The 23693-nt window shown below is 30.5% G+C and overlaps 1 protein-coding gene across 1 annotated transcript in view; it reads left to right on the top strand.

Moving 5' to 3' along the window:
* Tusp (WD40 superfamily protein Tusp) overlaps positions 1-23693 on the top strand; it is a 97376-nt gene that overhangs the window by 54833 nt on the left and 18850 nt on the right. Inside the window, exon 14 of the mRNA XM_075361322.1 lies at positions 1825-2043. Coding sequence (XP_075217437.1) covers positions 1825-1941 — 117 coding nt within the window. The 3' untranslated portion in view covers positions 1942-2043. The remainder of the gene's footprint in view (positions 1-1824; positions 2044-23693) is intronic.

Below are 23693 nucleotides of genomic sequence, written 5' to 3'. Positions count from 1 at the left end.
GACCTGTACCCCTCCCTATATTGGGCTGTTTGTGATCATGTTCAGTAATCATGATGTTTATCAATAAATATAAAATGACAAATTATAATTTATTAAGTTTCATGTCACATTGAAATGTATGAGTACTTTAAACATTATTTTAAATATTTATAATCTGATATTTGTTGAAAAAAGTACCATATACTTGAGTTATTCTTATTAATGAATGTTTATATTTAGAGTACCACAACTAAATTGGTTGAAAATGATCTGATATGAATCATAAAAAATCACCCCTAAAAACAGAATAACCAACCATTCTGAAGAATAAAGATCCTTCACCAAGCTTACTAAGGAAAATGAGTAGATGTAGTTTTGTGTTGTCTTTTTCACTGAAACAAATATATTGTTATGTCTCAGCTTGCCAATCCTACTCAAAAACAGGTGATACTTAGCTCTAAAAGTGACACTTTATCCTGTTCACCACAGGAACTAACAGTATAATGAACATGAAAATTATTACTGAGCTGGTACAGTGATCAGCATAGAGAATTCTCACTCAAATTATCCTGGTTTCAATCTCCAACTAGAATCTGGCATTATTTCATCATCATTTATATATATATATCTGAGAAAGCAGCCCTATTAGTGCCCCTAAAACTTCAGGTGCTTTACATGCATAAGAAAGACTGAAATAGACAGTGCAAAGCAGCAAATTATTATACCCTCTTTCTATTAGAAGATGACACTTTTTGTACACAGCTTCAATTTCATAAAAGAATATTTTATGAATATGGAAATCAATTTTGTTATTTCATACAGTAAAATTTACTTCTATATTATGAAGTAAACTGTTTAAAAAATTTTATTTTGATAAAAATTAAACAATATCATGAGTAAAGTGTTGTTAGTAGAAACAGGTAGAATAATTAATAATTGTGTATATAATTTTTTTGTTTTTTATGTTAGATTATCTAATAGTGGAAGGTATAGAACTCATGACATCTTCGCCATAGAAGTTTTTTGTATTTTCTTAAGCTTATATTATTTATTTCTAGTCTCCTGGCTGAAATATTTTTGTAACACTTAAAACCAAATATACATTACGCAATAAGAAGCATATAACCAAAGATTATACTGCTTTGGCTGACTTAATGTCATCGTACTTTATGTAACATAAAACAGTTTACAATTAACAGATCATTAATTATGTAGATTGGAAATATTGTTTGATTCTTAAGGTATCTCCAAAATTTCATATGATGAGTTTCTTTAATAATAGTGCTACTGTAAACTCCACAGAAGCTGCTGCTGGTGATTAGCCCCAAAATATGTTTTGGAAGAACTAGTTTCATCATTTTAATTTTTTATCATTTTAAAAGTATTAAATTTTATGAATTAACACACATTTCTTTGTAAATATTGAAAAACATTTATATTAATACATAATTATTACATTAGTATAATAGAAAGTTGTCTTATACAAAGTGTATGTTGAGAATCACATTAAAACTACCCCTGCAGTTCCATACAGTGAGCTGAAGTTCATTCTATATTCTTAAGAAAAAAATGTATAAATCATAATTTTGTTGAAGAATACATTTTTCAATGTATTCTTAATACTCCTTAATTCTAATGCTCCTTAATATTAATTTCCCCACTTTTAATTCCAAAATAGAAATTCACTACTTTCAATTATTTTCAAAAGTTACAATCTTAAGTTGCTAGGATTATTATCAGGGTTTTACTGAATAGAAATTGTGACAATAGACTAATTTAATGTTACCAAATAGTAAATAACCGTAGTTTTTTTTTTTTACTTTGTTAATTTTTTTACACTAACAGGTGATGCAGTTTGGCAGGATTGATGGCAACGCTTATACATTAGATTTTCAATATCCATTTTCAGCAGTTCAGGCATTTGCTGTAGCTCTAGCCAATGTTACTCAGCGGTTGAAGTAATGAGTTAAAGCTAAAAATGCACTGAAATCAAGCGGCTTTATCATAAATTATCACCATGAGTCGCTTGTTGGATTTATTTGTTGCTCACAATCATCAAAGAAGGTAGTCTAGTCATGCAATTAATTAATTTAATTTGTACTGCAATCATAATTAAAGAAAATATTTATGATATTGCAGTACAGTTTGTTTCATGGAGGTTTATCTTGTGAAGGTTATAAAACACTTACAAAAGCCTTCAGTTTATTATAAATATTTATTATTAGTAACACTGTTGTGTACTGCATTAGCTTAACTTTTATAATTCATTTTTATTTATTTTTTATTATTTTTTAAGTAATTGATAATTTACACTATAATTAATAATAAATTGACAATAATATGTCATAATTGTCACAAAAGATTTTCAGATAATAATTAACATAATGTAAAATTAACTTATTCTTTAAAATATTAATCTTAATAATTTATTAACAGTAAATATTAATCTGTTTACCCTTTCTATGAAGTGAACGTATTTTCATTAGAGAATTTAATTTGTAATTTTTAATATCATTATTTTACCTAATAATAATATGATGTGATTAACATGAATCGTTTTAAATGTGTTCAGTAATATAAAACATGTTATAGCATTTTTTTTTGTTATAACATTTTTATATTTGTTAGGGTTTTAAGTATATATGAAATTAAATTGCTCTTGTCCTATTATTTAACTATATGAAATAATTATGTTTTGATTCTAATTAAAACTTGTAATAAAAGAGGCTTCCATTTCCTTGAAATTGATTTATATTTGTTCACAGTTTTATTTTATCTGCACTTTTCTTTGTTTGATTTATTTAGCGTTAACAATTTTAGTGCCAAGACTATTACAAAAAACAGTAAACAAAATGCAAATTCAACTTTTTGTTACATTGGTTTTGCATTCTAGTCAGTATAACAGAAAAATCATCCTGCTGCACTTGTAGCATTGAATTTCATATTATATTACAACTATTCTTTGTATCATGAAAAAAGATTCTTTTTGAATAGTTATTTATGTCTTGCAAATCCCATATTATTATGATGGAAAAACTTAAGTCTTTTTGATGTTTTAAGCCTTATTTTTTCCTGCATTTGTTGATTTTTAGTTTATTTAAAGAAAACTTGTAGACATTTTGGAAAATTATGCATAAAAATTATCATGTTTTTTCCTGTACAATATTAATTTTAGCACTCAGTAAAGATAAGAAGTGTTTTTTGTCACATACTTATTTTACTTGACTAGATCACGCTATGTCCTTCAAGAAATTGCATTGATTATCTTGCCATTGGCTAAAACAAGGCCATCTCTAATGCAGACCTGTTCCATATTCTTACAGTACATCATGTGTTGTAGTCCCTTTTTTCTAAGTATGTACTTTAAAACAGTATAAAAGTACCTTGTACTTGTTACTACAGGTTAAAATTATTCTGATTTAATTTAGTATTAGTGCCTGAAAATGGGAAAGAAAACTACATAATGGAATGATTATAACACTTTATCACATTCTTTCAGAATTTATTATTTTAACATGCTTTTATTCAAAAACATTCCTGTACATAATTTTGAAATTAAAAACAAAAAGTTAATACAAACACTATCTGTTGGAATTTAAAGGTACTACTTAAAATTATTTGCAGCACAGTTCAATCAATCATGGCACTAAGAATGTTTAATACAGCTAATATTAGAGTTTTTCATTTTCCTGAAGAAAAAAAATTGTGTAAATTATTGATTATTATAGTATCCCTGTTTATTGTTTGTTTGGATTGTATTAAATTAGTTCAAACTGGTGTTATATTTTTAATTTAATTGTGATATTCTATTTGTGATTGAAATTTATTTTTAATTGGAGCTGGTGAATTTTATCTGTTCATTATGTAAAGCCCTTTATCAAAATCTGTATTCTTTTATACTCTAGTTTGCATTTAGGCATTTCCTTTCTACTTATTTTGATGTTTCACGCATCTTAGTTTAGTCTCAATTTTTGTAAATTTATAGTCTTCATTGTGATTTATGATGGCAATGGAGATTTATACAACTTACACAAATATATACAATCTAGATGATTGTAAGTTACAAAGTATACAAAGTTATATATATAACTTTGTGTACTTATTCTGCAGTACATATAAAAAAAGTGAATATCTGTTTAAGCACATGGTAATTAGTTAATGCTGATTACAAAATATTTCTATATGTACTTGTTTGCATAAAAAAATCTCACTATTGATATAAAAAAATGATTTCCGTAGATGTAAAAATAGGCTCTCTTCAATGGAGAGTTGTTTAAAAAAGTAATTTTCTCAATTGTTATAAAAGAAATTAAACTCTTCGTTGGAGAGCCCTTCTTTTAATGCAAAGAAGTAAGTGTTTAAATATTTTGTAATCTGCATCAACTAATTACCTTGTATTTATACAGCTATTCATTACTATTTTTTAAATGTACTGCTGAATAAATATACCAAGTGATAAGATATAAATCCTCATAAAATTAAAAAATAATTAAAAGATAAAAAAATTAAAAAATCATCAGCTGATTATAATACATAATTAATATTTGTACAAAAAATATCTTCCTAGTGTCATTGCAACTAATGTTATTTAATGAAGATATAGATTATCTTTACAATAAGCAAATTAATTTTGTGATTAAATGTTTTAAAACTGTTGCTTGAAAATGATATACAGTTCACATATCTTTCTATTTTGCTTATTTCATTGTTAGGACAATCAAAAAAATTTTTTGGAAAAATAATTTATGTCAAAAAAACACCTTGTTGGAAAACAGAATAAACTTTCCCAATTCAAAATGACTGCGCTGTAAAAGTTTTAAATGTTCAAAAAAACAATTTTTTTATTATTTTTTAATTTAGTTCATCAGTAAAAACATTTTATATTCAGTCCTGAAATTTAAGTTTTCAGTTTGACATTGACTGTTTTTGCACATTTTTTTTTTTAATTTGACAATACTTTATAATACTTAGGTTTTCAGCTTTATCTAAATGTACCTTACATTCAACTTTCAACTGCCTTTTATAATAGGTCTTTCTTTAGAGGCATTATTTAAATTTAATTTACCATAAGAATTCTAGGTATTTACATGAGGGAGCCCAAATATGGTAATGAAATCATTTCTAAACATAGAATATGTTAATAGACTCATAAATATGATATTCTTTTCAGAATATGTTCATATAAGTGTCATCAAAGTATATACTTTGATGAATATATACATACATATTCAATGACTTTTGCAAGTACTTTCTGTTAGGATTGTCCCCAAAGGATAATGGGACTTTCTGATCTTAAAATATTTTATATGGCTCCTGGTTAGATCCATATATGTTCTAGTGTCTTATTTAGTCTCTTTACACATTCACCTATTGTCATTTGGTAAAATAATATTCTCAATAAAAACTGAATGTGATGTAATCTTTCTCTTCTAACAGTCAGAAATTCTCTATGACACAATTTTACCTCAGTGGAATTAGATGTATTTTATAGCAACTATGATTGATTATAAATTTTAACTATATTTTCGATTTCCTTGGGATCAAGAGCAGATCGTTTTTGTTAAATTGTTTTGTATAACAAACTACTTCTATAATCATGTATTGTTCACTTAGAACTTAAATATTAAATTTATAAGAAATTATAACTTTCCTCATTCACCTTTTCAAAAAAATTTGAATAATTACATTTGAACAAAACCAAGTATTGGTACTTATCATCATCATTTTCAATTCCCTTTAATATACAAGTTTCCTTGGATTGGACCTTTTACAAATTTCTCCATCTGCCTTGATCAATGAACCATCTCTTCCATTACTCTCACCACATCCCCTCTCTTGCGCACTTCTTCCATCACCATATTTATTCATTTCATTCTTGATCTATCCCTTGGTCTTTTATCTGTTTCCTCTGCATGGAACATGCAGAGGAAACAGATAAATTTGGTAATCTTTCCTCATCCGACTTTTCAATATGTCAAAACCACCTGAGCTTTGATCTTCCAATTGACTCAACAAGGCTTCCCAATTTCTGTTCTTCTCTAATCATACTGCTTCTTACCCTTTTCCCTTCTTGTCTTCCCTAGCATGGTTTGCTTGAATTTCATTTCTGCTGCCTGTACTCAACCCTCCATCTTTCTGCCACCTGTCCAGGTTTCTGCTTCATAGTTAAGAATTGTACAAAGTATACTTTACACATAACTCTCTTACTTTGCAAAGGTACCTCCTTACTTCAGTCCAGACTTCTTACACTTGGATAAAATCCACTTGCCTTCTGTACTCTTGTACTTATTTCTTGTAACCATTCTCCCATCCTCAGAAAAAACCGTTACCAGATAAGTAAACTTTTTTTTAACCTTTCTATTTCTCTACCATTCATAATTATGTCCACTGAATTTCCCTTTTTTCTGTCTTGCACTAACACTTTATTCTTCTCAACACTAAATTACATACCAAATTTCTGAATTTCTTCACTCCACATATTTATTGCACAATCTACATCTCACTTTCAGACTCCTCCCACATAACCAGGTCGTCTGCACATAACAAGTTGCTTGTTCCTTGTGCTATTTCCTTTTTAATTTTTTTGAAGATCCCATCCATAGTTATAAATAAAAGTGGAGATATCACACTTCCCTGTCTCAATCCATTCTCTATCTCAAACCAATCGAACCTTCCCATTCTTTTCTTGACTTAACTCTTACTTCCCTCACACATAACTTTAACCATCTGGATGTCCACTTTATCCGCATTTATTTATTGTAGCACCTGCCACACAACTTCCCTATCCACACTATCAAATGCATTTACCATTTCCAGGAATGCCATTACTAATTTCTTATTATAATCCCACTTATTAATTTGTCTCAGGACAAATTTTGCTTCCACAGTGATCTACCATATCTGAATCCCATCTGTTCTTCTTCCAGCTCCTTTCAATCTTCCTTCTGATGCAATTTTCCAATACCCTTTCAAACATCTCATATCCTCAAAAATTGTTCACATCACAATTTTGACCTACCGTACTAAAGCAACATAAATTACCAATCAACCTGTGAACATATTAAACAAAAACTGGGTGCAATTGTTGATTGTGCTTACTGTATCTTTTTTTTCTTCAGGGGTGGAGGAATCCCATTTGATTCACAGATGAAGTGACAGGTTCGCTAACAGGTTCCACAAGATGTTATTAAGTGTGTATATGTGCCTGCGCCCTCCTCACTAAACCTCCCCTTGCCCTGACTGCCCTCCCCTTCTTGGAACCACTCTTATAGCATTTCGTCAGAAAGGGAGGTATGCACTTTTAGGTGCAGGGAACGGAGTGCCCTCCAGCCTCATTGCTCCTAGGTAACCCCCCTGCATGCTCGGGGACCCCCTCGTCGCTCAACCGGAAGCCTCTCTGCCCCCGCACCACCCTATGCTTTGTGAGAATACATGATTCCTACCATAATTTGAAGTCATCCGTGATTGTCTTCGTGTAGGCTGCAATTGTATTCCAGTGTTCCTCATTTCCTAACATTATGCTCTGCAAATCTTTATGCAGGAACATGTTGCCTCTATCAAGCGTATGTAGTAGCTCTTCTCTCACTGTTTCGTATCTCTGGCAGCAAAAAAATATGTGATAAGGAGTCTCCTCCTTATCACAGACCAGACAATTATCTGCGCTGTCAAGGCCAAACCTGAAGAGGTAGGCCCTGAACCCCCATGGCTCACCAGAAACTGTATGAGGCAGTAATCCAACAAGCCATGGGGCCTCTCGTGCCACTGCCTTACATCCTTTACCAACCTATGCATTCACCTTCCTTTTGTACTGTCATCACAGTGTTCCTGCCATTCGTTGAGTATTTCGTCCATGAGTGGCTGAGGCCAATACGGCTTCATGAAAGGGGTTGGCACCGAGGATTGCATCTTAAATGCTCTTGCCGAGGTGGAAAGCACCAAATATGTATTGGCAATTTTTATTGACATAGAGGCAGCATTTCCTTCCTTGTGTTGGAGTTCTGTTCTCTATGAGTTTTTTTTTTTTTTTTTTTTTTTTTATATATATTCCCACCTACTCCTCTGGAACGGATCTACAATCAAGTTTGACTCGCGCCAGAGGAGTGTCCTTTACTCTAGCTCGCCTCCCCGCCCCCCGGCTGTATGTCCGGCACGGCAGGTCAGTTCACCGGTTTGCTCTTTTATTTCTTTTATAGATATTCATCATACACTGATTACTGAGAGTCTACCACCCTTGTTCTCTCAGCAACAGTCACCCCTATTCTTTAATCTCTCTCTTTTTTTTTTATATGATATCATACCAACCCAACCAATTAGTTTAAAACTTAAGCCACGGAGTCCTCAGGTTTCTTCACCTCTCTGCCCATCCACGCAAGCACGAACGAGCATGAGCTCCACCTTCGGCTGTCTGTCATCACAATCGAGCAAGAGCACTACCTTAAATTACCTGTCAACAACAAACAATTACCTTATGACAGTTTTCAGTATCTTTTAACAAATTTTTATAAACTTATAATATAAGAAACACAAAATTTAAGAATCTATAAGTTCCTTCACCACTTATCCGATAAAAGCTACAAACCAGAGCTCCATCATCAGCTTCCCCTCAACAACAAACAATTTCCTCTATGAGTTGGAACACCGCAATGTTACTGTAGCCCTGCAGGCTGTGATACGTGACTATTTGTCTAACCATATGGCTTTGTTTAATTATGTTCACCAAGTTGTGGAAAAATCAGTCACCAGGGGAAGCCCACTGGGCGTCCCAACAGGGTTCTGTTCTTGGTCCCTTGCTGTGGAATCTGATATTCAATGGATTTGTGGGATTGACATTCCCAGAAGAGGTCATGGCCCAGGTTTTCACTGATGACTGTCTCCTGTAATTCACGACCACAGCTAGAAGACCGGGCGAAAAAGGCTTTGACAACCACAGAGGGCTGAATGGACATCCAAAATTTAATCGATTTCTGTGCGCAAGACAAAGTGTATGCTTTTCAAGGATGCAGACAAATTATCATATAGTCGTAACACCCATATTAAGTATAAAGGCTGTGTAATCAGCTGAGTTAGAGTGCATAAGTACCTAAGTGTTTTGTTTGATGAGAAATTGCTGTTAAGCAACCACATTAGGCAAGTAGTGGCAGACGCTGTCTCTGTAATACACAAGCTTAGGAGGATTGCCTAGAAGAATTATGGGCTGTCGGACCATCATTTACATATGATGACTGAGGTCTCTTCGAAAGTGATCTCTTATGCTGCGTTCATTTGGGCACATAATTTGGAAAGAAATCGAGCACTTATTCAAAATTTAAGGAGTGCCCAGCGCAGAACCTTAATTATATGCACAGGTGTGTTTAAAACTACCTCCTATGTGGCTACCACCATATTGGGAAAGACTCTTCCAATCAATTTAGTGGTGAAAGTTGGGTGGCCATGTGGAAATTGCGAAGAGGTAGGGAGGCCGAGGTATTTGGGGTGCGGTTTCAAGCCAGGCCTGTACCAGAGCGGAACAGTGATTGCAATGCACCGGTTCTAAATTTCGAACAGTTGTTCATATCCCACCTGCAGAGGAGGCTTAAAACAATGCTGGACATCTATATATTCCTTTACCCTACAAGAGAGAAGTCCATGAGCAACCTTCCTTCAGAAACAAACACGTACCTGTCTTAAACAAGAACCGACAATTCACCCTGAAAAGTTCCTTGTCCAAATCGGTACCTGACTAGAGTCATGAACTCATCATCAGAGAGACGATGATCCACACCATTGACAATAACTCTTGGTCGTTGTTTACATTTAGGATCAACCCCTACCTGCACTTTTTCAGCCTTTAAAGACAGACAACCACTCCCCTCTGGGTTTCCCATATATTTCTTACATTCAGACTAGACCTCTTACGAAGAGCAACCTGAAAATCATCTCTTCTTTTGTTGTCTATTTTGGCCAAACCCTCAGACTTTTTCAGGAAGTAACCTCCAGCTTCTCTTTCTTGACAGGCTGGTTTCATACTTATCCTTTAAAACCTCCACATAGCGCCTCTATTGAGGCTCTAGAGGCCTAGAAACTATAGTAGGAACAGTTACTGGTCTCCTTCACAATCACCTCCTTTACTTCAACTGGCTTAGAAGCCAATCCCTCAAAACCCTGAGTTAGGACAGAGTACATTGCCTTAAATTATTTTATTTAGGAATAACCCTACTCCTAACCAAAACTGAAGTGTTTCACAGAACTCTGTAAAGACCATAAATTTGATCATACTGATCAAATTTATCAGTGGTGCAGTGCCTAACCATGAGGAACAGAGTGAGCTTACCTGGCTTCTCATTAGCCATAAAAAACTCATAAAGCAGATTATCTCATGAAGCTCAGGTGGAAACACCTGCGGCTGTCTGATCTTCCTCACCAGAGAAGGTAGAGGGCTTATTGATTCTTATCACTATCACTTCACCAGCCGTATCTTATTTGGGCTTGGGCTGCTTCCTCTAATCACTAACTTCTGACATTTCTACCAGAATACAAAGTCAACCCCCTAATAAACAGGAGTGTTTTGATTATTTAAATAATAAATAATTGCAATAATTACTGAATTTGGTTAAATTACATTTATAAAATAAATAAATATAAACAACCTTTGATCAAAACCAATAAAGAGACTGTTCATTTTCCACCGAAATCCGATTGACTACCCTGTTCCCAAACAAAGCTGCAGCTGCGATGGCATTAATACGTAAGTACCAAACAGTTTATTTGGTTTAATTGTACACTAAGTGGTACATCAAAAAAGTATGAAAATACTTGATAAGGTATGTAAATCATTAAAATCAGATAAGTATGAGCTACCAGAAAAATCAATGTTGGTCAGTTCTTCAAATACTTTGGTTTTTCCAGATAGGTCTAACCTATCGAGAGTTGTAAGGTTCAAATCCTAATAAAGGTAGTTTTATAAGGATTTGAGAACTAAATCGTGGATATCAGTGTGCTTTGGTGGTTGGGTTTTAATTAACCATACTTCTCAGCAATAGTCGACTTGAGACTGTACAAGAGTACACTTCATTTACAATCATGCATATCATCCTCTGAAATTTAATACCTAACTGTGGTTCCAGAGGCTAAACAGAAAAAAATAGGTCGTCTAATCTGGATGTTAAGGGATTTGTTACCAAGTAGCTTTTCATTAATGATTGCATTATTTATACTACTGTCGGTATTGCAAACTTGTTGGTTTACATTATTTAAAAATAAGTTCTGCCCTATATTATCAGCAGTAATTCTACTTTGATTCTCAAACTTAACCTCATTATTTTTATCTTCGAAAACTTCTGGTAAATTCACATTACTAAAACTAGGTGTTACCTCATTTTGACTATTAACAGTGACTTAATTCTCTCAAAGTTTACTTATCAAAACAGAAGTTGTTTCGCAAACCTAATTATATAGTCACTGTCTACCGGTCATTTCAAAATTTGTATTAATTAGCTCATCCAAAATATCATCACTTAAATGTTTACGCTTATCAAAAAAATTAATAAAAGATGATCATATTTTTTCACAAAATAAACACCTTTTAGTTCAAATAAGATGGTAAATTCAATCAAGTACCACAAGACTACGAGAAAAAACTAACCTCACTTTTACAAAACATTAACAACATTGTAGCAGTTACTGCATAATGATTCATATTTACTACGTACCGTTTGTCTGTTACACAATATTATAATTTTAGAAGTAGAATGCCGAAAGTTGTTTAAATGATGTATAACATTTTTTAACTATTAGAATTTTTTGTACAATTGTTTTTATACAAGTGCAAAATGTAAGACTATTCAATTAGGATGGCTTTACCCATTATGATTAAATGAAAAAGGGACTATTGTTTGTTTGCTTTTTAATTGTGAAATCAATTGGCTGCAAAATTATTTTTGGGCATATTAGCTTAATCACGCCAAAAAAAAAAAAAAAACAATTTGATGTAGACACACATGACTTCCTTGTAAAGTCAACCCCCTACAAAGAATACAAAGTCACACTAACAAAGAATAAATCTCACTGTATCTACTACTATCAAATGTAGGCAAGCCAGAAACATGACAGCTGCCCAAAGTGAAATATGAACAGCCAGAGGCCTATAAATCCCCTTCTGTCACTCAGCACCTCTTAGCCACTACTGGATCGAACTCGTAAATACCTGTTTCAGCAAACATTCTTGAGACCTAGGATTACAGCCTGCACCCAAAGTGTATAAGCAGGATTAGGGTTTGAACTAGAGTCAACTAGGCCAAATCCTTGCTTATAATGGATACTAACAACCAGCAGTTGTTGCCACTCCTTGGCCATGTACCCTTCAGAACCAGAACAAATAAGTTTTGATGGGCCTTCGATGAGACAGATACTCATCAAATCTATACTAAACTCGACAAAGAAAACCAAATAATGAGTCTGTGTTTTGTTAAGATGCAGATGTTACAAAAACTTTAATTGACAAATAATCCAATACTAGTGGTGGTACACACTCAACCACTAGCACAGATTACAGTCAAATACAAGGTCAATCTTGGCAGTACCATATTACACTATAAGTCCTGCCACTGGCTGTCCAAGACTGCTTATTTGGGACACCCCTTATTGACAGCTACCCATCGTAATCTGAAACATGCCCTGTTAATATATATATATATATATATATCAATGAGTTAAAGACTAGAAGTAAAACTCAGCAGTCCACCACATCCCAACCCCATAGAGGGAAGACACCCTCTGGTATGTGTTACCAGTCACCACACCACTCCCTCCATTCCAAGCCCTGAGGGGCTTTACCGGAGGTCTTCTTTAGACCCTCTAACTGATTATATCTCACAGTCATCAGCCAGGCCTCGAGTCGGGATGCCATCAATGTAAATGCCTAGGCAGACATTTGCATCAGTAAATGCATATCAAATTTCGCCTTCACGTAGGCCTCAAATGGACATCTTCACATCCAACCTAACATGATTCCCTCAAACTAACAAACAGTCCACCAAAGTACAGAATCTTAATAACATTTCTTACCTTATTATTACTTCTTCATTTGTACATCAAAAGTACTTTAAAGGATTTCCCTCATCATCAGTTGATCAAAAAAGTAAAAAAATTTAAAATTGCACATTAAAAAATGATACATTCAGAAATTAAAATTATCACATATATAGTGTAAATTGTGTAATAAAAAATTAAATATTAAACATTCTTAATAACAAATGCTTTTTAAATGTTCCTATAGTGCCTGTGGCCAGCCACTACATGCAGTAGTTTACTAACATTTTATTATTATTGAAGTTTACTCAATATTTTTACAAAAGTGCTGCTATCTATAGCAGCTTTGATAAGAAAGTAATTATCAAACTCTGTCTGCAGATTAATCAAGCTGAATTTTTGTCTGTTTTTGTACATGTAATATTTTTCTAAAATGTGCAGTTTTTTATCATTTTACTTTGTAATTTCATTTATTTTCAAATTTGTTTCTAAATTGGTAATGGAATGTTTGTTAACTATTAAATGGTTGGCAACATTAGAAAATCCTGACTTTTTTTTTTTATTACTAAAGTGTTCTGCAAACCTTGCCCTAAATGATCTATTAGTTTTCCCAATATAAATTTTACTACAATCATTACATGTTATTTTACAGACATCAACTTATATTATACTTTAATATAATTAGTACAAAAGGAGATATAGACAACAATAAAGGAAGAATTTATTCTACTAAATTAATTAAATATATCTATTTTAATATTATATTTGGCTGGCCACATGCATGTTACCCAATTGACTCCATATGCCTTGGATATGTGTTTGTATTCTAATCTTTTAATTTTAATATTTTTTATGTTTAATATGTAATTACACAAAAAGTTTTTTTACATACAACTGATGATGCGGGATCCTGCAAAAGTACTCTTCTAAAAAAACAACAAAATAAGGTAAGATATTTCTTAATTCTGTACTTGGGTGAATCAAGTTGATTTATGTGTGTATATATCAGTTGCTACAATAAAGTGAACGATTTCACCTTCAAAGTAAAAATATTTTACTTTTTAAAGTATTGTTATTGCATTGAATGTTTGCCAATTACGGATCAAATAAAGAAAAAAAACATAAATCTATCTGAAATCTTCCCCAACTACCCTAGCCTAGCTTTCACTTGTTTGCCTTTATATGTTGTATAGGGTTTACCAAATGCTTTTAAAATTTTCTTTACATTTCCATATTGTTTGGCTTCCATTTTTTGACCACTCAACTGTTTCTTCATCAATATGACTACACAGTTCAGTTTATACTTTTTTTAAATAAAACATTGTAAGGAGATAAATCAGTGTCACATGACTTCAGTTGTTTTCTGAAATCTTGTTACCCAATGATTGTTTTTACAAAACCATAAAAAAAACTGGCATTGGTGTTTTTTCTAGTATTTCTCCCCATATTGCCATAGAAAATTATTAGATCTATCAGACAGTGTGCCATAATATAACATTTTAAGATTTTTTATGTCTGTTTTTAAAAAAACAAAACCTTCTATTATCAAGTTAATTTTCCAGTAATTTTTATTGCTGGTAGTTTGGTTAATGAACCCAGATGCACTAATCGCCATATTTTCCCAGTTACCAACCAATACAATATTTTACTTGGATTTTAGTAACTAGTAACTTTTTCATTCCGACTCATATAAAATTTATTCAGATTAGTAAAATAATGCACCAGTTTGTACTGAAAATATAAACTTAAGTTCTAAAAATAAATTATTTTTTTTAAAAATCAAAATAATTTTGTTTCTGATTGCATAAATGTTTATGTACAGCAAGAGCTGTACATAAAATTTTTATCCATGTTTTTTTTGCTAGTTATGATTTTATCTTCCTCTTCTTCAAAATTGTTCCTTTCAATTCTGACAATGGAAATCTGATATTTTATTATTAGAACTGAAGAGAGGGGTCCTGACTTCCCCGAACATTCTGTCAAAATGTTTTAGCTTCCATGCTTCTAAAAGGAATTGGATGATTGTTCCAGTTGGAGAAATTCTTTAATACTCCACAGCCAAAACAATGTACAATGTTATTTTCACTTGTTCAAAAAGAAAAACAAAGGAATAAATTTAAGTGGAATAATTTTTATCAGAAGCCTGCTAAAAATCAGGCGTTATTGTAACTGGCTAGAAAAAATAGGTAAAAACTTTTATGAAGAAAAATTGTTGTACCACATTGGCAAAATTGTATGAAATGATTTCTTTTTAATGATAAAATAGATTAATTATGGCCAGAATTGAGTGAATGATTGTTTAATCTGAGGTCGTGAGGAAAACTGGATTACCAGTATCCAGTTGTGAGATACTACCACACAATATTGTATTACAATAGTTAAAAAATCTAAACCAGTTATGAATGAAAAGTTTAGTAAGATTTTCCCAAATGAACATTATTATTATTTTTACTGTTCTCTCAATTATTAATTCATCTCTAGCAAAGTTATTTTCTCTAACTTCTATGTACACTAAGTTAATATAATTTATTTAGCTCATATTTTGGTGGTTTTAAGCCACTTTGGGGTCTGACAACTGATTTACAAAGTGATATTTATGTACTCTAGTAAACCTTACATTAATATTTTGAACCAATGTGATCACTCTGAAGTTACCCTGACAGCCCTTCATGGCCATTTATGTATTTTTGTAATTGTCTAATGATGCTTAATCCAAATCCAAAATGAAAATCCAAGGCAAAAAGTGTTCACACATATACATATACTTATTGAATTCAATAATGAACTGTTCAGTCTTTAAAAATTGTGAACAACTTACTTTTTTAATGTTAATTTAACAGTTTTTCTTTCTTTTTTTTTTTTTAATAAATTCTGAAGTGGCAGACCTCAGTATAAAATTATTGACAACTTAGCACTTAACCATTTTCTGAAAGGTATAGACCAAGGTGAACAATCGTTTTCTGATTTTTGCTATAAGTATTATGTTCAAATTGAACAAAATTATATTATTCCAACATAAATTGAAATAACATCATTCTATATGTATGATTGACAGGTTAAAAAAAATATCATAACGAAGGGTCACAAGTCTGCCTGTATAGTTGCTCATTGAAAAGTTAATTTTATACATAATTTATAGCAATTGAAGTTAAATGTGTGTTTTCTTATCCTTAGCATATATCTTGTTTTTAGAACTTCATTGTAAATTACTAAAAGATTTATTAAGGAAAACATTAAAACATGCAAACCCATGCAAAAAATGCAGTAAAATGGATTAGAATAATATTAAAACAATTTTATTTATTTTATAAAAAAGAACATTTAATTTTGGAAAATGGAAATCAATGTGAACTGTTTCCTAATTATTGTTTTACAAATAAGTCAACACTGGTATATTTTGTGACTCATGAATATGCATATGTTTCGCCTTATTCTTAACCAAGTAATTTAGTGTTATAGTGAAAGTGCTTAAGTTGATATGTTGTGAAACAAGCACCAGTTGTATATTTTTATTCTCATTATTGACACAGTAATGTACTATTCATTCTTTTGTGTATTTTTTTCTTGTTCAATTCAATATTATATGAGATATAAACTACCAAAACACAGTAATTAGGTAAGTTAGACTTTCCATATTAATTTTCAAGAATCAATTTTCACAGGATCTCGCATTTTCAGTTTGTATTGAATTGTATAATTACATTATATATATTCTTAAAAATTTTTGTTATTTTAGATTGTACTGTCCAATACTGGATAGCAAAATTAATATAAGTGTTCATGATATTATTCAAAAATTTTAAAAGAATTATACATAATGTAATTATAGAATTCAATATCAACTGAAGATACGGGATCCTGTGAAAATTGATTCTTGGAAATCAATACAGTAAGTTTAACTTATCTAATTACTTTGTTTGGTGGTTTATATTTCATATAATATTAAATTTTATTAATAAGTGGTCAAAATGTTAATAAATTATTTAATTTTTTTAAAAATTATATAGATTATATATATACACAAATTAGTCCTGTGAATTGATGACTAAATTAGATTTTAATGTATGATTCATATTTAGAAATAATAATTATTAAATAATATATTATTTACATTTTGTCCTTTAAATATAATTTTTACGAAACAATATTTTAAGAACAGTTTAGATAATAAAATGTGAAAGAAAAATTAATATAATAAAATTATACTGTACAGAAGAGAAAAAAATAGAGATTTAAAATAAATATTCTTAAATATTTTCCTTATAAAATAGATCAGAAATGTTTTAAAAATATTAAAGAACATTGGTGTATTCACTGTTCTGTTAAGTAGTTTTGACCATAGGTTGAATTATTAAGTAATGTAGTTATTACTATTAGTAAAAATACATTAGCAGTACGGTAATAATATATATAATTTTAATATAAATATTATTCATATCATGTCAGCAATATGCTGTTGAAGTGTTCTTGATTATATTTATTATTATTATTATTTTTATTATTTATTAATTATGATGATTAATTAATTAATAGTTCCATTCGTTTTTTTTTTTTTTTTTTTATACATAATTAGGTAAGAGTAGAGATTTTTAACACCACAATATTTAATGCACAAGATAAACTATCCTGATTTAGATCTCTGAACTTTTATTATTTATTCTTATAATTGTAATAGTTTTAGTGATAAGTTACCATTAGTTTTATTATTTAATTATTATAATTTATTGCAAAAAGAAAATGATTTAAAAGTAAATAATTAATTGTTATCCAAAAAGAGATTTTTAAATTATTTCTCGATTAGTGTTACCATTTATTATTCTGATTATTATTGTATTTGTTGTTTATTTTATTAATGTTATGTTGTTTGCATATAGATTTTGTTAATTATGAATTAATATTTTAATATTAAAATTCAGAAATATTACATTTTACCTTTTTTTAACTCTGTATATTTTAGTTAATAATGTTTAATTAATTGTTTTATGCAGATTAACAAATTTTTTACATATATTTGTTAATTACATAGCAGGAAATTTAAGGAGAAATGTGTTGAATTTTGGAATTAGTCTTTATTCACACTTACATAATATTATTATTCATTACTACGATAACTGTTATACTTATGGATTTCTTTGTTGATTAAATTAGCTTGGGAATTTCATCTTTGATTTAAAAATTGAATTTATAATGGACATAAAATAAATTCTGTGGTTCTGTTAGGCAAGTTTCTTCTTATTAGTATGATTAAAGTGACATCATCACTTGTTATTGTTGTTTGTGGCATCATTGTTTTTCATTTATCATCTTGGTTAGAAAATTATATCCTGAAAATATTTTTGCAATTATCATATAAACTGTTTGCTTTCCCAAAACGTTTTCAAATAAGAAAAATAATATAAATTGTTTGGTAAAAACATTCATTTAAAAAGTATAAAACTTCATTCCTTAATTGAAATAATCTTTTTACTGCTTTGCCCTTGAAAAACTAACATATCTCAGAATGAGGAGCAGAAGTTGTGTGTAATCTCCATCTATTTTATTTCAGAGTGCTGAAAATAACCTTCTTTAATAGCCAAGCCTTAATAAAACTAACTGCTTGCACAAAGCCGTCTAGTAATATTTTATAATTTTATATTATGGTGACATTCCTTTATAAGCTGACTTTTCCTGTGTATAAAACACCTACCAAATTCATATATATTGCTACTTCCTTGACCTTAGAAATGTTATCCCAGTTTTGCCTGCCTGTAAGGTTGCAAGCTTCATCCTAACAGAAGTCCACACATTTTCTCATTTGAGTCCTTTGTCTCTTATGTAAATATTGAATGTAAAATTATATACTTGTTCAGGATGACTTTCTTTTAGTAACTTGTGGTCAAACATAGTTTTTACCAATTTTTTATAGCTAAAAGTAGAAAACTTCATAGAATGAGGTTTCAGTGTTATCACTACCGTCAAACGTGGATGCTTCTAGTTCCTTGCTGGAAACCTGTTAATCAGACCCGTGACCAAAATTATATTTTTATTCATGAGCATCCCTATTTTAAGCCAATTTTCCCATTGTTAAAATTTTTCAGAAAAATGTAAAAGCTACAGTTAATTGATGATACTTTTTGTCCAACTATCATGTAGCTTTACATACCCTGATCCTTGGTTGTTGGAAGAAAACCTTCAAGAGTAAATAACAATAACCGGTTGGAAATATATACAGTAAATTTTTTATTTTAAATCTGATAAAATAGCAAAGGAAGACGGAAACAATAAAACTATGTTGTTCAATTAACCTTTTCTAACTAATCATCACTCTCCCAATACCAATTTTAGGGCAGTTTCTCCTCAGTTTGTATCAATGCGACAGTCACTCTTTGGAAATATCAGATTCTTGTCTGATCAATGAAATGTTAATGTAATGGTACTTAAAAAGCTTTGTTTTTTTAAGTATATTTTTTATTTTAGCTGTTTGGTTTTTCATTCTATTTTTATTTGGTTTTTTTTTTGGATAGTTAAAATATATTTTTTTTTAAATTTACATCTACCTGCAGACACCCATAATCAAGGCATAAGGTTGAGCATACATTGGTGATATTAATTTTTTCTTTCTTTCATTTGTCTTTACTACTTAATACTGTATCCTTAAAATATAATGACATCAATTCTAAGTATTTTCAGTAAAACATCATTGAAATTGAAGGAAAAATTAAAGTGAGTAGCTCAGTATCAAAACTGCCAATCTTCACTTAAGCAGTTTTCTGGCAAAAGGCAAAAAACTGTAAGTATGTGAAAAATTAAGATATAATTATGAAAATAATTCTCAGTGATTGATATTATTAAACAGAATTAGCATACATAATTTTAGAAATCAGAACCTTATAGATAATTTTATATTAATAAAATAAGATTGGAGACTGGCACTTTTGATCCTTAATGTTGAATGGCTGTTTTGTTTCTGGAATTTTGGATTTAGGTTATGTTTCCAAAACAGTCATCAACAAACAACCTGTTTTATTTTTTAAATATGAAAATTTTAGCATAATTACTTATGTCTAAAATAGAAGTAATTAAACTGTAAATTACAGTAAATTAAAAAAGAAAAATAGTTCTTTTTATTTTAAATCTATAAATCTTCCATTTCTTCAACAGATTCACAACAAACACGTCTTCAGAATTTATATTTTCTTTTATTAAATTCTGAATATTATCAGGAAAAAATGTTGTGTATTACTGCAGATTTTTAAAGTTTCTCCAGCTGATACCATTATATTTTACCAAACGTTTATGCACACATGTTTAATCTTCAGATTATTGACAGGAACTTCTGCCAAAATAAGATAAGGATTTATCATGCTTGCATTCTTATTTTTTGAAACCATTTAAAAATTACTGAAATTAGTTCGATAAGGAGCTTCTTCACTCCTTAGAAAAACATCAGCCTTTTTTTTGCAGCACGTGGATAAAATTTCTTCATAACTAAGAAAATTTAAAATGCCAATCAGTAGTAAATTTTAAAACTTTTTGTATTTCTGATCATCAGTCGTATACTTGACAATCTCCTCCTACTTTAAAAGCATGTTTCAAATAAATGTCAATATTTTGCTGTGAATCTGTTACTACTTCTATATCCTTTATATAATTTTCAAAAATCTGAAAGACCCAATCGAACGGAAGGAAAGAATGTCAAAAAATAAGAAAAACCACTTTTATTGATTCTACATTTTTTGGTGCTTGCAAAAGCCATTTGCAACACATTCCAATTAATATTGAATTTTTATTTTGTACCCATCAGCAGCTAAATGTACTACTTTAGTATAAGTTAAGTCAGTGTTATTGAGACGATCAAATACAGCAGATACAATAAAATTAAAATTTTTATGGTATTGTTCTTCTGTACAAAAATATGTAAATACAATATCAGGAGTTGAATGTACTTTTTAGAATCACCTTGGACAATGGTTAGGTTACACATATACAGCTGATGGCTGTAATAAACAGGCTAATCAGGTAGTTTAGGAATACATTGGTTCTTCTGACAGTCGAAGTACAGAATCAATAAATCAATGCTTTTTGAAACAGTGAATAAAAAGTTTTTGCTTTTAGAGAATGTACTTTCTTTTCTGCTTTCAAACCGTTTTTAGATGTATATCTTTAGCTATTCTAATTCATTCTTTCAGTACAAGACACCTTAAATAAACAGTCATACTCAGACATTTAAAACTTAAACTCAAGTTAAATCTGGTATTGAAGACATCTCGAAACAACCACTATTTGTTGTCTTTATTAACAGGATTTTACTTGAAAAGATTTTTATAGTTTTGCCATATTAAGTTCAAAAGATAAATAAAAAAAAGATAGATAAATATATAAAAGATGAAGATAAACCTTCATTTGGTCATATCTCAACAATAATGTGATTGGACACACTGTAATGAACGTAACAGTTGCGGACTCCTTTTCTTTTTTTAATGTTCATGTGACTTTTTATCACCACCATGATTTTCAGATGGACTAGCATTAGTATTAAAGAACCGTTTTACTACATACCTCAATGTACTTTGGTTAATTTCCAATACATTCAAAAAGGTTTGTTGGCAGTGGATATCAGTTCATTTTCAATAGAATTCTAAAGCATTTTACCAGATACTCTTTTCACATTTTTCATATTTTGGTCTCCTCCTGTTAACACTGTATGTACTTCAGTATAAATGAGTCTTGGGCCACTTTTTTAAGTATACAAAGTAAAAAGCATTGTGAAAGCGGTGAATATCTAACATTTTCAGCGTTGTACATTTGAGTGAGCCAGTTTGATGCAGCAAACCAGAAATTCTGGCGTTCCTTTAGGTTTCCTCCTGAAAGGGAATAAAGAATAATGTTAAAAGATGTTAGAAAAAAGAAAATAGTTTTAAAATAATAATTAAAATATGGAATAATTGTTTTTTAAAAACAATAATTTTATATCAAAACAATAATAAAGTTCATCATCAATAACAATCACAACTTTTGTATTCAGTGATGAGTCTTGAAACATCCAAATAAGATGTTTAATCTTATCAATCATCAGCATTAACAGTAGCAATGTAGTAGGCCTAATGACAATTTTTCATTTAAATAACAAAAATCAAACAGCTATATAACAACTGATTTGCTGCCTTTTTCTTAGTTTTTTTTTTTTAAATCAGGATGAATGCAGCTAAAAGCACTTAACCTCAAAGAATAATTATCACATTGAATTGAAGCATGCCTATGTGGATTAAGTCTTTCAAAATGCCTGACAAAATTTTGGGGTATTTAGAATGTAACCTAGACAGTTCTAGTATAAAACTAACCTAAATGTATAACTAAAATTACAAAATTAAAAATTGTCTAACTAGCATGCTTTCCTGCTAAGTTTCTCTATGGTTTCCATTCACTCTCATTTCTTATTCTTTTTCAGGACTCTTTAGGCAAAACTGGAGTAACATATACTTCCATAATATGTTATATCCTTTTAAACAAAATTTTTAATGAAATAAATTTAACAAGAATGGAATTCAATGACGTGCTAAAAGAAAATACATAACCTATAAAAGCAACAATCAGTTGCCTGTACTCCTCTCTGTTTGGTTAGTTTGGAGATAGGCACTTTTGAATCAAAGTAGGCCATTGTTATAAGGAGTCAGTTGTTTTGATTCTAAGCCATGGATTTCAAAGCAAAATTGTGTTAGATAAAAGGTAGTTTTGGTTGAAAAAACTTCGTTATTAGATTCAGCATTAAAAATACATAAGAATGAATTAAAACCTGAAAACTGCAAAATTTATAGATTGGCAATTTTGTTACAGAGTTACTCAAGTAAACAAGTAAAATTAATGTGTTTTTATACATTTTTATATACATGTACAAGGTATGACAATAAAGTTAATGGACTAATGCTGTAATAATCATTTATTGAAAAAGTAATATAATTATACATTGTACCTTTTTTTTTAAGTACTACCCTTTTCATTACTTCCAGTTAGTAAGCAGAATTAACTGTTTGACCCGGGGAACACATTCTTTGACCACAATTCCATGTGAGCCAAAGATAATCATCAGCATTGTTTTGATTTTTTGGTTTTGACTTGTTGAATTTTTTCATCTGTGACTCATTTGGTTTTTTCCATTTCATGCCCTGCTTCTTCATCTCAAGATTGTACTCATAAATCCAAGTTTTATCTCCTATAATCACATTTTGAAAGATGTCTGCATTCTCCAACTCATGTTGAGAAGCATGCAGACTTTTGTTCACCGGACAAGTTTTTTGATATCATCTTTGAACAAAACTTTGACATCCCAACTCTTGTGTGACAATGAGGCCCACGATTTCTCGGTTGATTCCGGTGACTTTGGTGATATCATTGACTATGAGTCAATGGCTTGACCAAATTTTCTGCACAAAAACATCATTTTGAATAGTGGAAGGACACCCCGGATGTTCATCGTCTTGTGTTGAGGTTCTGCTCTCTCTGAACCTTGCTATCCACTTGAAGAATAAACTTCTTTTCACAAGACGATCTTTGTAAACAGAGTTCATCATTTCAAGAGCAACTCATTGCTCTTCAAAATTGCGGCTAATTTCCATCATCACAATAGCAAAGCACGCATACATAAATAAATCTACACTCTTCACTTTGTTGAGAGAACTGAAAACAATTGCATGACTGCATGAAATGTGAACAATCACTGTGCCACTGCAGCC

This window comes from Lycorma delicatula, chromosome 3, assembly GCF_047948215.1.
Source record: "Lycorma delicatula isolate Av1 chromosome 3, ASM4794821v1, whole genome shotgun sequence".
Classification (NCBI taxonomy): Eukaryota; Metazoa; Arthropoda; class Insecta; order Hemiptera; family Fulgoridae; genus Lycorma; species Lycorma delicatula.
The sequence above is the reverse complement of the archived record's forward strand: the minus strand, read 5'-3'. Positions and strand labels throughout refer to the sequence as shown.